The sequence below is a fragment of the Papaver somniferum genome, chromosome 7 (genome assembly GCF_003573695.1).
Source record: "Papaver somniferum cultivar HN1 chromosome 7, ASM357369v1, whole genome shotgun sequence".
NCBI classification, from domain to species: domain Eukaryota; kingdom Viridiplantae; phylum Streptophyta; class Magnoliopsida; order Ranunculales; family Papaveraceae; genus Papaver; species Papaver somniferum.
The window spans coordinates 261,067,946-261,081,945 of record NC_039364.1 but is presented as its reverse complement, the minus strand read 5'-3'; the positions used below and the strand labels follow the sequence as shown (position 1 = coordinate 261,081,945).

General features: G+C 35.6%; 1 protein-coding gene across 1 annotated transcript; it reads left to right on the top strand.

Annotated features, from left to right (window-relative positions):
• Positions 1-2,922: 2,922 nt before the first annotated feature.
• LOC113300263 (mitotic apparatus protein p62-like) lies at positions 2,923-5,526 on the top strand. The gene is made up of 4 exons (XM_026549475.1): positions 2,923-3,108; positions 3,688-4,093; positions 4,169-4,884; positions 4,963-5,526. The coding sequence occupies exons 1-3, from the start codon at positions 3,062-3,064 to the stop codon at positions 4,229-4,231; spliced, it is 516 nt and encodes a 171-aa protein (XP_026405260.1). The 5' UTR covers positions 2,923-3,061; the 3' UTR covers positions 4,232-4,884; positions 4,963-5,526.
• The last annotated feature ends 8,474 nt before the right edge of the window (positions 5,527-14,000 follow it).

The window sequence follows — 14,000 nt, the reverse complement described above, 5'->3', positions numbered from 1 at the left end:
TACAAGGATAAGGAATAACTTACTTGATTTGCTCCTTGATGAAGAATGAAACCCTTAGTTACTTATGAATCTCCAAGGATGAATTTTAATGGAGATGATACATGAACCCTAGAAACGTTCACGTACGCGGATAAGAGAAGGGAGAAGAAAGGTACGCGTACTGTAATTCTTATATACCCAAGACTGGGCTTGGACCCGTTCATAAAACGCGACCCACAAAATGAAAGCAGGATTTCTTAAAATTTTGTCATCCAAGGTTCGCACACTGAAGGAATCAGTATAGTGCAGTAAAATAGTAGTAGAGAGACTACATCACTTTTTACTAACTTTGGAAAGAAAAGAAAAAGATTACAAAATAAATTAACCCAGACATAATAGTCAACCGTTACTTGCCCCACTTCAAGTTATATACAAATGGGGTAAAGCCAATCTCGTTACCAAGAGGCCAGAAGTACAGAGTGATCCTTCTGCAACTTTTCTGGTTGATATTTGTGACATGTGCCACATGTATAATCATAGTAATGATGATACTCAGGGTTAATAGAATTTTTTAAATCCTTTTTCTTATGACCAAGGAATGACGTTTTACGATCATTAGAACCTACAAAAAAACTCACCGGAGATTTTTTTATCAATTTCGCATGAGTTGGTAGGAAAGATAGTTCGTACACAAGATTTGTCAGGCACATAACTTTTATCAGAACAATTCAATTCCTTAATCGAATTAAGTTTTTCTAAGAGTTTATAAACACTTTCAAACGCTTTTAAATAGATCTTTGTTAATTGGTCCATCGCGATACCGTATCTTGATAATACAAAGAAAGTCCTTGTGTTGTGTATATTTCTTGTGGTTAATCCTTCCCTATTCTACCAGAAATCATATAGGAACTTGTTGTGGGTGGATGTTTTTGGATAGTTTGATCAATAGTGTTTGCATAATCCCTTTTTGACTCTCCACCATATATTCCACTATTATTAGTGATTAATAATGGACGAATTCCTTCATGTTCATAGAGATAGGGGACATAATTCACATGGATATAATAAGTCTTGCTTGGGCCTCTTTAATGGTAGTCTTTACATTTTCCCTTTCACTTGTAGTATGGGGAAGAAGTGGACTCTAAAAGCACTACTAATTGAGTTGAATAATCAAACTGTAGCCATTTTTTCATATATCGTTCTGCAAAGGGATTTTAAATATTAAATATCCATTTCAAAATTACATTGGATTACAGTAATGGACTATATTAAAAAGAATCTTTCAATCAAACAAAGAAAATAAATGCAAGGAAGAACTAGAATTGGGGTGTTAGTTACATGATGTACATCACATATATGAAATTTATAGATATGTACATATATGAAGATACAAGATACATCTTATAGATTAATCTAGATGAAGCATATACCTCTTTATACAATACCGGTACAACTTTAAACAATACAATAATAGAAAGTATCGTAGAAAGATTAATCTAGTGAGATTCCATATCATTGAGCGTTGACCACGTTTTCTCGAACAATTTTTCTTAGAAGAACTTTTAATTTTTTTCTTAGACTGTTCCTCATCATCCAAGTTTTCCAAAGTCTTAGATGGAGCGAGGTTATCTTGAGAGACCAGAGGTCTTGTGGATAATAAGCTTTGAACAATCTTTAAGAAATTCTGGCGTGCGTTACAGATGCCAAGAGCAAGTTTCCCAACGAGATTTCCCATAGGGACAGACTTAGGCATCAGTCAAACACAAACTTATTAGGTTTATAGTGTTTGCCTGCTCTGATACCAACTGAAAAAGCGGGGATCTAACAACCACACCCAACATTTCGCTTAGAAATCTGTATGGACAAACTCCAATATACTTTTGAGAAAATCAACTAGACAGTCAAACTCAATCATAAGAAAAGTATATTCAAGAGTTGTATCTGAATTTCTCAATTCAATCTGCAATCAACAAATAGGAATTTGCGAGCCCGATTGAATATAAGAGAAATAACTTGAACAGTACCAAAGACCAATGTTCAAGGATCAATCAATTTCAATCAACAACCAAAGGTTGAATTTACCAATTGATCGATTCAACGCACAACCTGTGATGTTTCAATTATATAACAAAATATAATGCGGAAAAGAAATAACACAGACACCAGAAGTTTTGTTAACGAGGAAACCGTAAATGCAGAAAAACCCCGGGACCTAGTCCAGATTTGAACACCATATTGTATTAAGCCACTACAGACACTAGCCTACTCCAAGTTAACTTCAGACAGGAATGTAGTTGAGCCCTAAACAATCTCACACTGATCAAGGTACAATCGCGTTCCTTACGCCTCTCGAACCACGCCGGATTCTGAGCACTTAATTCCCTTAGCTGATCACACCCACAACTAAGAGTTGCTACGACCCAAAGTTGAAGACTTGATAAATCAATCCGTCTAACATAGAAAAGTCTATTGAATAGATAAATCTGTTCGATACAGATTGATTTATCATTTTTCAAAGATACATTTAAGTTCCATAAATTTTTCCAAAATGTTTTAGTAATAAAATGATTAGGTAGATAAACCATCTAACAGTAAATGATTATTAAGATTGGAACATCGACTTAACAGTAAAGGTTCCATCTCTATTTAGGAGCCATCTAAGCCAATCCTTTTTTGACCTATGATAAATAGGATTATTAGAGTAATCGAATTCGAAAAAAGTCTTAGTTTTCGTGTTAAAACAAGAATTATCAAGAATTTGATTAGTATATATGCACGCCCCTAACGCTTTCATTTTTTAATAACACATTTGTTATTGGGAGGAGTTTTTCGGATCAAGGGAGTGAAAAACCCGTAATTGACTCACCTAACACGAACCTGTTCAGTATTTTTTCATGAATCGAACTGTCCTCACCCAAAAACCTTACACCTATCAAACCTGTCCAGTCTTTTTCTTCTCTTTGGTGTTTCTCTCTGCTTCTTACTCTCCTGAACTGGGAAGAACAAAACTATGCCCTAGAAAAAAAAATTCACATCTTCTGAAAAATCTTGACCAAATCATTTATAAAGGGATCAAGATATAATGGGACGGCATGAAAAAAGGCTATCCTTTCCACAAGATATCTCCAAGTAAGTTGAATCCAAAAATAAGAGATTTTCATTTTTTTCAAAATCCAATATTCGTAAGAAAATTCGTTAAGTATGATTCTTTGATTAATTGATTATGATGAATGTTAAATTTTATTTAAGGATTAGGGTCAGGTGAGTTTTAGGTTAATACTAATTCGTTAAGTATGATTCTTCTCAGTTTATATGTTTTGGTGTTATGTTGAGTTCTAGTCTCAGTCTAATTAATCTAAAGAATCAAATGACAGCTTTACCAAATTCAAACGGAAGCTTTACCAATTCTTATTAATCTAAATTACCCAGTACGTGAATAGTTATCACAAAGAATTTGATTTTGTAATTTGACACTCAAATTGGTACGGCTTACTTTCAATTAGTCAATTTATAGAGTTTGGGTTTTGCCGACAGCTTTACCAACTTCTAATTGGCTTTCAATTCCACAGTAACGTTTTAAGCTCATGAATTTGGCTTAATTTGTTGTGATTTCTTGCTAGTATAGGTGGGTAACAAAATTTTAGTTATTTTTATGGAGGTTATGTTGTAACTAATATTATGTCTTCACTACATCTCCTGCTGTTTTAGGTTGCCCGAAAGGCCGACGAAAAGGTCATCAGCATCAATTCGAAGGGGTGATCGACTGTGTAACAAAGATATTGTGGATGAGGTTGACAAAGATACTTTGGTAGAGAGTGATAATGCTAGTGGGAGTAGTGACGAGGATAGTAAGAACGATGAAGAAGATGAAGCAAAGAGTGATGATGAAGAGAATTCCTACGAAGATGATAACAAGGTTGGTGATGAGTATGATGAAGAGAGTAATCACGAGGACGATGAAGAGAATTTTGGAGAAGTTGATGTTGGAAGAGCTTCTTCTAGTGGAAAAGGAAAAAAGGTGGTTGAAGAAAGTGAAATCCCAAGGAAACCTATTAATCCACGTCTTCTATCATATTATAGAGACCATATTGCGCGATTAGTATGGGAAAATGAGGTATTTTGAATTGTATATCTATTTTCATTATATTAAGTAACTATTTTGTGATTAATTTTTTTGTTTGTTCTGTAGAATCCAAGAGAAAACCCAATTCCATTGCTTAAACTCCATCAACACCAAGATTTGGTAAAATAAAAATGGCCTATTGATAAAGAGTGTGTTGAAGTTCAGGAGTATGTAAAAAAAAAGCTGTCTGTATTCGTTAATCAAGTATGGCCATGATAAGATTGATCGTGCTCTTATCAATGCTTTTCGTGAGCGTTGGTATCCGGAGACCAACACATATCACCTACCTTTCGGTGAGATGACTATTACAATTGAAGATGTTGAGCGCACCACAGACTTGATGCTAAAGGAAAAGTAGTTGAAGGAGTGTTTGGGGCGAAGACTATGACTTGGGATTACACGTATGATTTGATAAAAAGAACTCTTGGAAATACTAAGAAAGAACTTGAGACTGAAAAGGCATTCGGTGGAACTGAAAAAAATTAGAAAGAAAGTTGAAGCTTAACTGGTTAAGGAAAAAGTTTATAAGTAAAAAGAATGATTCAAAGAAGAGGAAAGAGCAATGTGCTAGAGCATATCTACTTTATGTAATTGGCTCTATTGTATGCGGCGATAAATCAGGTTCAAGGGTCAATGCATATTTCCTACAATGTTTAGAAAATTTAGATGAAGTGAATAGCTACTCATGGGCTACAACTTGTTTGGCTTGGATCTACCATCATTTGGGCCAAGGTTCTCGAACTGAGGTATATTCTATGGCTGGTTGAATGACTATCCTTCAGGTAACTGTCTGTTTTTTCATTTGTTCTCTTATATTGTATTGTTAATAGTGAAACTAATGTGGATATTATATACACTAGGTATGGATTTATGAGCACTTTCCGACTCTCGAGAGGCATACATTAAAAGGTGGATATGAGGAATGTAATCCCCGGGCTTCATTGTACGTACCAATACAACCAGAAAGAAATCTTGAACTTGATTTGGTTGACTTGCGTGAAAAACTTGATGACCTTACTGAAGAAAAAGTGACATGGGATCCCTATAAGTAAATCCGAGATGATTCTATTCATCAAGTTGCTCACTACACTGGACCATTAAAATGTTTTGATGTGGTCGAGTGGGACAATCCGAACAGAGTGCTAAGACAGTTTGGGTGTTTTCAGGATAAAGAAAAAACGGTTTCGAAGCCAATCGGTTTCAAGTCTTATTATCCTCACTTGGATGGATATAGTTGGAGTGCATGGGATTCATGTTTGATACCCAAGCGTAGTTTACAGTGCAGAGTCTTAAATCCATGGGATTGCGAGGATGGTTACAAGAAATGGTTTTCTGAAGTTTCTCACACCCGGGTAGCTAATCTTAAAACAAGGATTCTTGCTAAACCTTTTATCGATGAACAAGAAGGAAAAGTTGCAACTATAGTAAGTTTTAACAAACTTTTTTTAATAATTTGCTTCTTTTCATTCTTGATTATAGTTGATTTCTCTTACTAAATTGTCTCTTATTTGGTTTAGAAAAGAAACGTCGGAATGATTTGGAAGTTTTTTTCCTGCTCTGGAGCTGAAGATGAGCCATTAAGCCCTTCTAGAAAAGCTCATGTACTGAAAATGCTTGAAAATTATGACAACCCTGAAAGATCAGATCTTTTCCCTGATTCTGATGAGGATGTGTGTACTGGAAGTTTGCTGACACCCCAATAGAAGAAGAAGAAGCAAAATAACTGACTTTATGCTATGGATTTCTTCTTGTCAATATCTTGGATCTTTTGTATATATCATGTCTTTTGCTATGGATGTGTGTGCTGGAAATGTTACACCTATTTGACTTTATGTTATGGATTTCTTGCTAAACATGCTTGTTGTATTAGCTCATGCAGTTTTAGGACTTGTTGAAATTAACAAAGTAAGTTAGATTTTGTTTGTCAGTTAAGAATTCAGCAAAATCCAGGATTTTATTTGGCATTCTCGTTCTTCCTGGTAAGCGAGAAAGTGATATTTCACGTTCTCCAGGATAAACGGGAAATAAACAATCCAATGTTTTACGATTTACAAAATTCACGTTTCCTCTGGACAAGGTGAAAAAAGGAATTCTCGCTCTCCAGGTAGAACGAGGAACCAAAACATCAGTTGTTTTTGGTTTATGAAATTCACGTTCCCTCTGGATGAGGTGAAATACGAAATCCTCGCTTTCCAGATAAAACGAGAAACAAAAAAATTCAGTGGTTTTCAGTTTAATGTTCTCTTATTATGCATTTTTCGACCAGAAATTCAAAGATTCAGGTAACAAAAGAGTTTATATATTGAATTCAAAGATTCAGGTAACACAAAAAGTTTATATATATATATATATATATATATATATATATATATATATATATATATATATATATATATATATATGCAGAAGAGTATTTAAGAAGTGCCCTTCACAAATTTACAAAAAAATAATGATGTGCACAACATCATATAAACTAGGAATAGGATTCATCAAGACGAACCGTTTCTTCGATCCCTGCCAAATGTTCATATTTTTTCATTCTTCCCAAGTATCGTTTTGACCAAGCAGTTGAGTTTTCATTTTTTTTGTTTCATCCAATAAGAAAATCTTGGAAGTGAAGGCAACGGACTACATCCTTTGAGTTTTAGCCCGATTAAATTATTGTTGTTGACATGACCGATAGCTACCATATTCTTCTCAATATTGGGGTATAGCACCAGGGTTGTTGGGACGAAAGTTATGCTTTGTAGTTCACTCAAATACACCAAAACTGTGGTGAAAGCTTCGGCAATGATAAAACCACTCTCAGGCATTCTCAACCAATCGTTTTTATCTATGCCTTCCCTCAATTCTTCTAACAGATTTCTACCCCACATAGCCTCATAATAAGAAAAAGCCTCTTTAATTCTACATTCCTTAGCATTGTCTCTCGCAAAAACCTACAAGGGTTGTGATGCTTCACTTTGAAAGTCAACTGCTCCAACAACACGTGATAACCGCAATTTTCATCCATTGGCATTTCTTGCGTTGCGGCGATGAATTTCTGCATTATCAAAGGCATGAAACTCAAGTATTGTGGGTTAATTAAGTTGCTATTTTTTTCTGCTGCTAGCATATCACGATTCCTTTTTTCACCCAATTTTTCCATAATAGCCATAGTTTTATTGACATGTTCATAGAAAGATGAGTCTCTTCCAGTGGATCTATCTTTCATTAGTTGTTTCTTGGACTTGCGCCCCCTTTGCACTTCTGATACTTCCGGCTCGTGAACATTGGCAGTGCTTGGAAATGCAATTGGCTGCAGTTGAGCTCGCATTCTCACTTGTTCGTTTTCTGTCGATCGTCCCCATGCTTCCCGTATTGCATAGAACTCTGGTGTCTCTTCGAATGGCACTCTCCCCAGGTTTGGACACAAAGGTGAACTACTCAATTGCCTCCAAAAATGGTCAATAATATCAAGCGCTATGACTTTACCTTGTCTTTTCAACGCACGTATTTCACATGCACACGGAAGCCCATTGATTTTGCGAGCCAGACAATTGCATGTTATATCAATATCCATACTGTCGACACTATTAGGTATCTCATTATATATGATATTCAAATCTTTAATAGAGACAAAATTAAGGATTTCCGTGAACAATTCTTCCTCTCTATGATCATGCATCTGTGTTGTTTTGCTTCTCTCAAACTCGGACTCAACATTAACATGTTCATTCTCGTACGAACAATGCGCACGAAGGAAGCAATTTGCGAAGTTGCCTCGTGACTCTCAACTCTACTTGTTGCAATGTTATCGAAATGTTTAACGTTATTGGTCCAAGCCGAAACAAACTTCTCTTTATATGGCTCTAACCAAGTGTTGATAACATACCTTACAGCATCCTTGTGTGTAGGCTCCCATGTAGAAATAAACTTATTTAGATTTGCTTGGTAATCCTCTTCCGACAGTGACTTAACAATATCTTTCCATGCTTATACCACTTTCTAAGTTCCTTCCTTTTTTCGTCTTGCTTTTCCTTTAATTTTCCCCTTTGCTTCCTTCTGGGTTATGATGGTATCTATCTTCTTCGGTTTGTCTTCATCACTAGTTGTTGTAGGCTTGAGCTTGAAAAACTTTTGACCGTGAGCATATACATTTTTCCCTATGTGCCATGCACAAAGTAGATGGGACGATGTGGGAAACACATGTTTAATTGCGCTTATCGAACCAACTTCACAATCTGACACAAAAACTGAAGGAATCTCATTCTCCCTGTAAAGCCGCTTAACACACTTCAAAGCCCATACGTAGTTTGCTTCTTTTTCACGGCTCATGAAGGCTACTGCAACCGTGAATGTTGCCCCCGTTGATGTATGTGATACAATATGGAATAAAGGTAACCTGTACTTGTTAGTTTTGTATGTGCAATCCAATAAAAGAAACTCATGAAAACATTGTGCCAACTTTACGGACTCCGGATGGGCGAAAATTAGATCAGTTACCTTCTTTGTTAGAGGATCAAACTTATACTCAACCGTATAATGGTGTTCTTGAGCTAACTTGAAGAAATGTTGCATCAACGATCTACCTTGCATTGCATATATTTTTAATTTACGTCTTGCATTGTAGATGGTTCTCATAGTTGAATACTTATTTCGATTTTTATTCTTGATGCTTGTAAGAATTTCCCGAGGTCGACATCCACTATTTGTCAATTCAAGAACATGCAACTTTTCTTCTTCTGCCAACCTCCCTGCGTATGCATGTCCCGTCAATGTAGTTGGAATAGGGTGATTGTGAAAACGGCAACGAACTCGAACATTCCATCTCTCAACCTTGTCACAACTAGCATTTAGACGAAACGGACACCCACACTTGATGGAACCGCATTTCCTCTTTTTTGTTGTGGTCTTTGGCACATGGTTTTTTCGCTTGGTGACTAATGGGCTTACCACTTCTATTCGGAAGGAAGTGAAATATTGAGTTTCACCATTTTCTGTACAGTAGAGAAGTATGCGATTCACTTTTTTGACCTCTGTCGTGAATCTTTGATTTCACCCCTACTGGTATAAACGAATGCAGGTTTTACAGGAACCTTTTTTTTTACACACACATAGAAATATTCAAAAATCATACTTTGATCGTTTGGGTACCTGGGATTCTTCGTTTCCGCCAGACTCGGGTACATTTGATGGAAGAGATTCACATAATGGAAGAGGAAGTGTCATGGATTGATTGTCATCTTCCCAAACTTCAAAATCAATATATGCACCTGCCATTTTATTCTTAACTATGTGGGAGATATAGATACAGTGAAAAAGTACCCAAAAGCATTACGACCCCACAGTTGATGATCATAAATGAATTTGGGGAAATTTGAGGTTTTAGGGATTTTTTGTTCTCTGTTGATAGGAAAACTAAAACCAGTGAGCGGTATGAATATCTACCGAGTGGACTTTAAAGGATATTTTGGTCCAAAAAATATTAGAATTCAACTCACTCTTAAATCAGTGAGTCAATTACGGATTCTCCACTCCCCTGATAAAAAAACTTCCTCCCAATAACAAAAGTATTTAATAAATACCACTAACTCTCACAACATTAAATGTTGTACGACCTTCTTACAAAAAAAGATTATCATATAGTACACTTCTTCTAATCAAAAGGCAAGCATGAAATGTGGATGGCTCCGAAGACAAATAATTCTAAGAGCGGGGATATGAACAACTGTCGGAGAAAATGAGTTTATTGTTTTGGTTTTATGGTCTTGGTGGGAATTGAATTTAGGACCTTTGGGTCTCTAAGAACACTTACTCATTTTCTTATGAGTGAATGAAATAGAACCTTTAGTCCCACATTGGGTGTATCTAAAGAGGAATTCCACTATATAGCTATTCCTTTATGGATAGTTAGTAAAATAATGTGGGTGGAATGCATGGGGCAAAAATTTTTTTGCTTTCACTTAGTCTTAGGGCTCGGGCTCGTGCCTACACCGTGGACATGGATAAACCAAGACTTATCACTTTGACAAAATGATTTTAATTATTTTCTTAAATATTTTACAGTCAAATTAAAAAATTTGTCTTAAATGTGGGGGGCGTGTGACCTGGGTGAATTTATTTTCTAACCAAAAATAATTTTCTTAACGACTTTATGTGCATGGATGTCGACATTTTTCTTACATTTTTTGAATGTTTTATGACAAAATTATGTCGACACCGTGCAGCATTATTTCGCATGCAGTATTGATTCGCACATTAATGTGCATTGATTTCACTCTCTTCGTTTGCCTATAAAAAGAATTCGACTTCTTCATTTCAATTTGTGTCCAGAAGAGATACTATCCTCTTCTTTTCGTCTTTCTCCCTCTGTGTGGTTTTTATTCTTTGTGCCATTGCTGTTGAGTTCGTATGAGTCGGCAAGTATTGTAGTGCTAACAATATTTGCAACGGGAAGTTCTATCCTGGATACGACTTGACCACAGGGTATAGGCATCACTCATTCTTGAGGCGTACCGGTTAACTATCGTGTTAAGGACAGCGTGTTGAACACGTGACTCTGTCCTCTGTTTGCTGATTCCATTGAGTGTTTATTTAAGCGTTTCAGAAATTTATTTCTAACATCTTCTTTGAGTATTTTATTGTTACAGTTGCAACAATCTTAACACGATAGTCTTTTCTATCTGTAACAATGGGTAAGAACGATGTCGATGGGTCTGCAAAATTTTCTAGGGAGCTCATCCGGTTGTCAATCCGATCACTTCCATTATAAAGGAGATAAGTATCAATAAATTTTGTTTATTTGATCGTTCCTTGTCTTTAATTGTAGCACCCAACAATCATGGATGTTATTTGTGGAGTGAAAAAGCAAAAAATGAATTTTTGGGTTAGCTGTAAAATTTCGAGTTTATCTCTTAACCTAGAAAGAATTTTGATAAACCCTTTTTGCATAATGTAGTAGATATCTTGATAGTTACCCACGTAAAATTTCAGAATTTTTGGAGTTGTAAAAGTATTTTTTTCGATATTTTACAAAACAGAGAAATGTTCCTAAAAAATTATGACGAGCAGAAATTTGTTGTTGACAATATTAGTTTTTATGGAGTAACCATGAGTTTTTTGAAATGGTGGTTCAAACGAATTTGTAAATCCATATGTTATCTTCAAAATTCATATTATACTTTCTGATTCGGAATTGTGTTTTGTGAATAAAGGTGCCATCTACAAGGGACATGGCTAGTAGGCGCATGTGGCTGAAAATAAATCTTCCAAAGATGGCAAAGGTGAGAACGTCAAATCCAACACTATGCATAGCTTTTGTAAGAAAGGTATGTTTCGTAGACCTAAATCTAGCATTACTTTAATTAAGGGTGATTGTTTTGTTTGTAAAATTCCTGATCAAATGGCAGTAATTGTAGACAACGTAAAACCTTAATTAGTAGAAATTTAATGCTAATTTAGTTGAAAACAAACTAGTACGAGTTCAGTGGCATGATATCGGAAGTTATTTTAATAACCAATGTGAGATATGATAGGTGGACTTTGGATCCACTAAGCATGTTTGTTGAAACAGAGACCTGTTCACCTCCTATTAGAGGATAGGGGATGTCGTGAAACTCTATATGAGTAACTCATATGCGACAGAGGTTGCATAAAAGGGAAAGGTCGAGCAGAAGCTCATATCTGGAATATTCTCACATTGAATAAAGTTTTCATGTTCCGGGCATATGCAAGAATCTTGTATCTTGTTCTGTTGTAAATGGTAAAAGATTGAAGGTCTTAATTAAATTTGGAAAACTTGTTATAACTAAGGGAAATGATTTTTCAGGCATCGGTTATATGACCTGGGGTTTATATAAGCTTAAAGAAAAACTAATGAAGTGAACTTTTTTTAATTTTTTGTGTGTGTTTGAATGTTTTGAATGGTAGACTTAGATTAAATTATAAGTCAACGCATAAACTAGCTAATGTAGGCTGCATACCCTAATTAAGTTTGGAAAAAGAACATAAATGTGAAATTTGCATAGAATCAAAATATGCTAGAAAAAACTTTTTAGCAAAAATGTTCGTAGAAATTCTAAACCCTTATAATTAATTCATTCAGACCTAATTGACATGAAATCGGTTCAAACTAGAGGTGGTAAGAAATGGTTTGTTACTTTTATAGATGATTGTACGAGGTATTGTCATATATATTTGCTTAGAGGTAAGGATGATGCCTTAAAAGCCTTTAAGAGATATAAACTAGAAGTTGAAAACCAAATGAATACTACCATTAAAACCATTAGGTCTGACCGTGGTGGTGAGTACATAGTTCCGATAGGAAATTTCTGTGTAGAACATGGCATAATACACGAGGTTACCCCTCCTTATTCACCTCAGTCGAATGGTGTAGCTGAACGTAAGAACCGTACCCTTAAGAAGATGATGAATGCCATGTTAATTAGTTCAGGATTACCTTCGAACTTGTGGGAGGAAGCTGTCCTCTGAGCCTGCTATATCCTGAATAGAGTACCCTTTAAAGGATCAGATAAAACTCCATATGAATTGTGGAAAGGTAGACAACCTTCTTTTGCATACTTCAAAGTGTGGGGGTGTTTGGCTAAGGTTCAGATCCCTAAACCTAAAGCAACCAAGATAGGACCCAAAACTGTTGACTGTGTCTTCATAGGGTATCCTGAGCATACTCCTGCATATAGATTTATGGTTGTGAGTTTAGATATTTCTGACATTGGTGTGAATACTATTATGGAGTCTAGGGATGCAATGTTTTTTTGAAAATGTTTTTCCATTAAAATCCGACTCTCGTAAGAGAGGTTTTGATCCCCTAGACGTCCCTTCAGCCAGTCAGACTTTACCTTTAGAGGAAGATGAAGTAGAAACTGATCCTAGGAGAAGTAAAAGGGCTAGAACCAAAACCTCCTTTGGACCTGACTTCGTAGCACTAGCAGAGTCTGATCCTCAGACTTATTGAGAATCCATGACTTCACCGGAAGCTCCATGGTGGAAAGAGTCCAGTATTAGTGAAATGGAATCCGTCAAAGAGAATGATACGTGGGATATAGTACATTTAAATCCAGGGTGCAAGGACATAGGATGTAAATGGATATTCAGGAGGAAACATAACTTAGATGAAACTATTCAAAAATACAAGGCTAGGTTAGTAGTTAAAGGCTACAAGCAAAAGGAAGGTGTAGATTTATTTGATACCTACTCATCCGTTACGAGAATTACTTCCATTAGGATGTTAATTGCTATAGCTGCGGTTCATAACCTAGAGATACATCAAATGGATGTAAAAACATCTTTTCTACATGGTGAATTAGATGAAGAAATTTACATGGAACAACCTGAGGGCTTTGTAGTGAAAGGTTGTGAAAACAAAGTTTGTAAACTGAAAAAATCTTTGTATGGATTGAAACAAGCACCTAAAAAATGGCATGAAAAATTTGATCATGTAATGTTTTCTAGTGGATTTAAAATCAATGAATCTGACAAGTGTGTCTATACTAAACTTGTGAATGATGCATGTGTAATTGTATGCTTGTATGTTGATGATATGTTTATACTTGGTACAAACATGGAAGTAATTAATTCCACTAAGAGCATGCTAAATGAGAACTTTGACATGAAAGACTTAGGCCCCGCAGATGTAATCTTAGGGATGATAATTAGAAGAACTTCTAACGATTATAGTCTTAGTCAATCTCATTATATTGAATCTGTGCTTAGAAATTCAATCATTTTGATTGCAAACCTGCTCATACTCCATATGATCCTTTTTGTAGACTCACAAAGAATAAGGGTAATGGAGTGTCACAACTTGAATACTCACGAGTTATAGGAAGTCTGATGTATTTGATGAACTTTATTAGGCCAGACATTGCTTATGATGTGAGTAGGTTAAGTAGATATA

What these genes read in the sequence shown, in the direction of transcription:
- LOC113300263 (XM_026549475.1), top strand. Translation starts at nt 3,062, where the DNA reads ATGGGACGGCATGAAAAAAGGCTATCCTTTCCACAAGATATCTCCAA. An exon ending in TTTCCACAAGATATCTCCAA is followed by an intron (nt 3,109 to 3,687) that starts GTAAGTTGAATC and finishes CTGCTGTTTTAG; the next exon opens with GTTGCCCGAAAGGCCGACGA. An exon ending in GATTAGTATGGGAAAATGAG is followed by an intron (nt 4,094 to 4,168) that starts GTATTTTGAATT and finishes TTTGTTCTGTAG; the next exon opens with AATCCAAGAGAAAACCCAAT.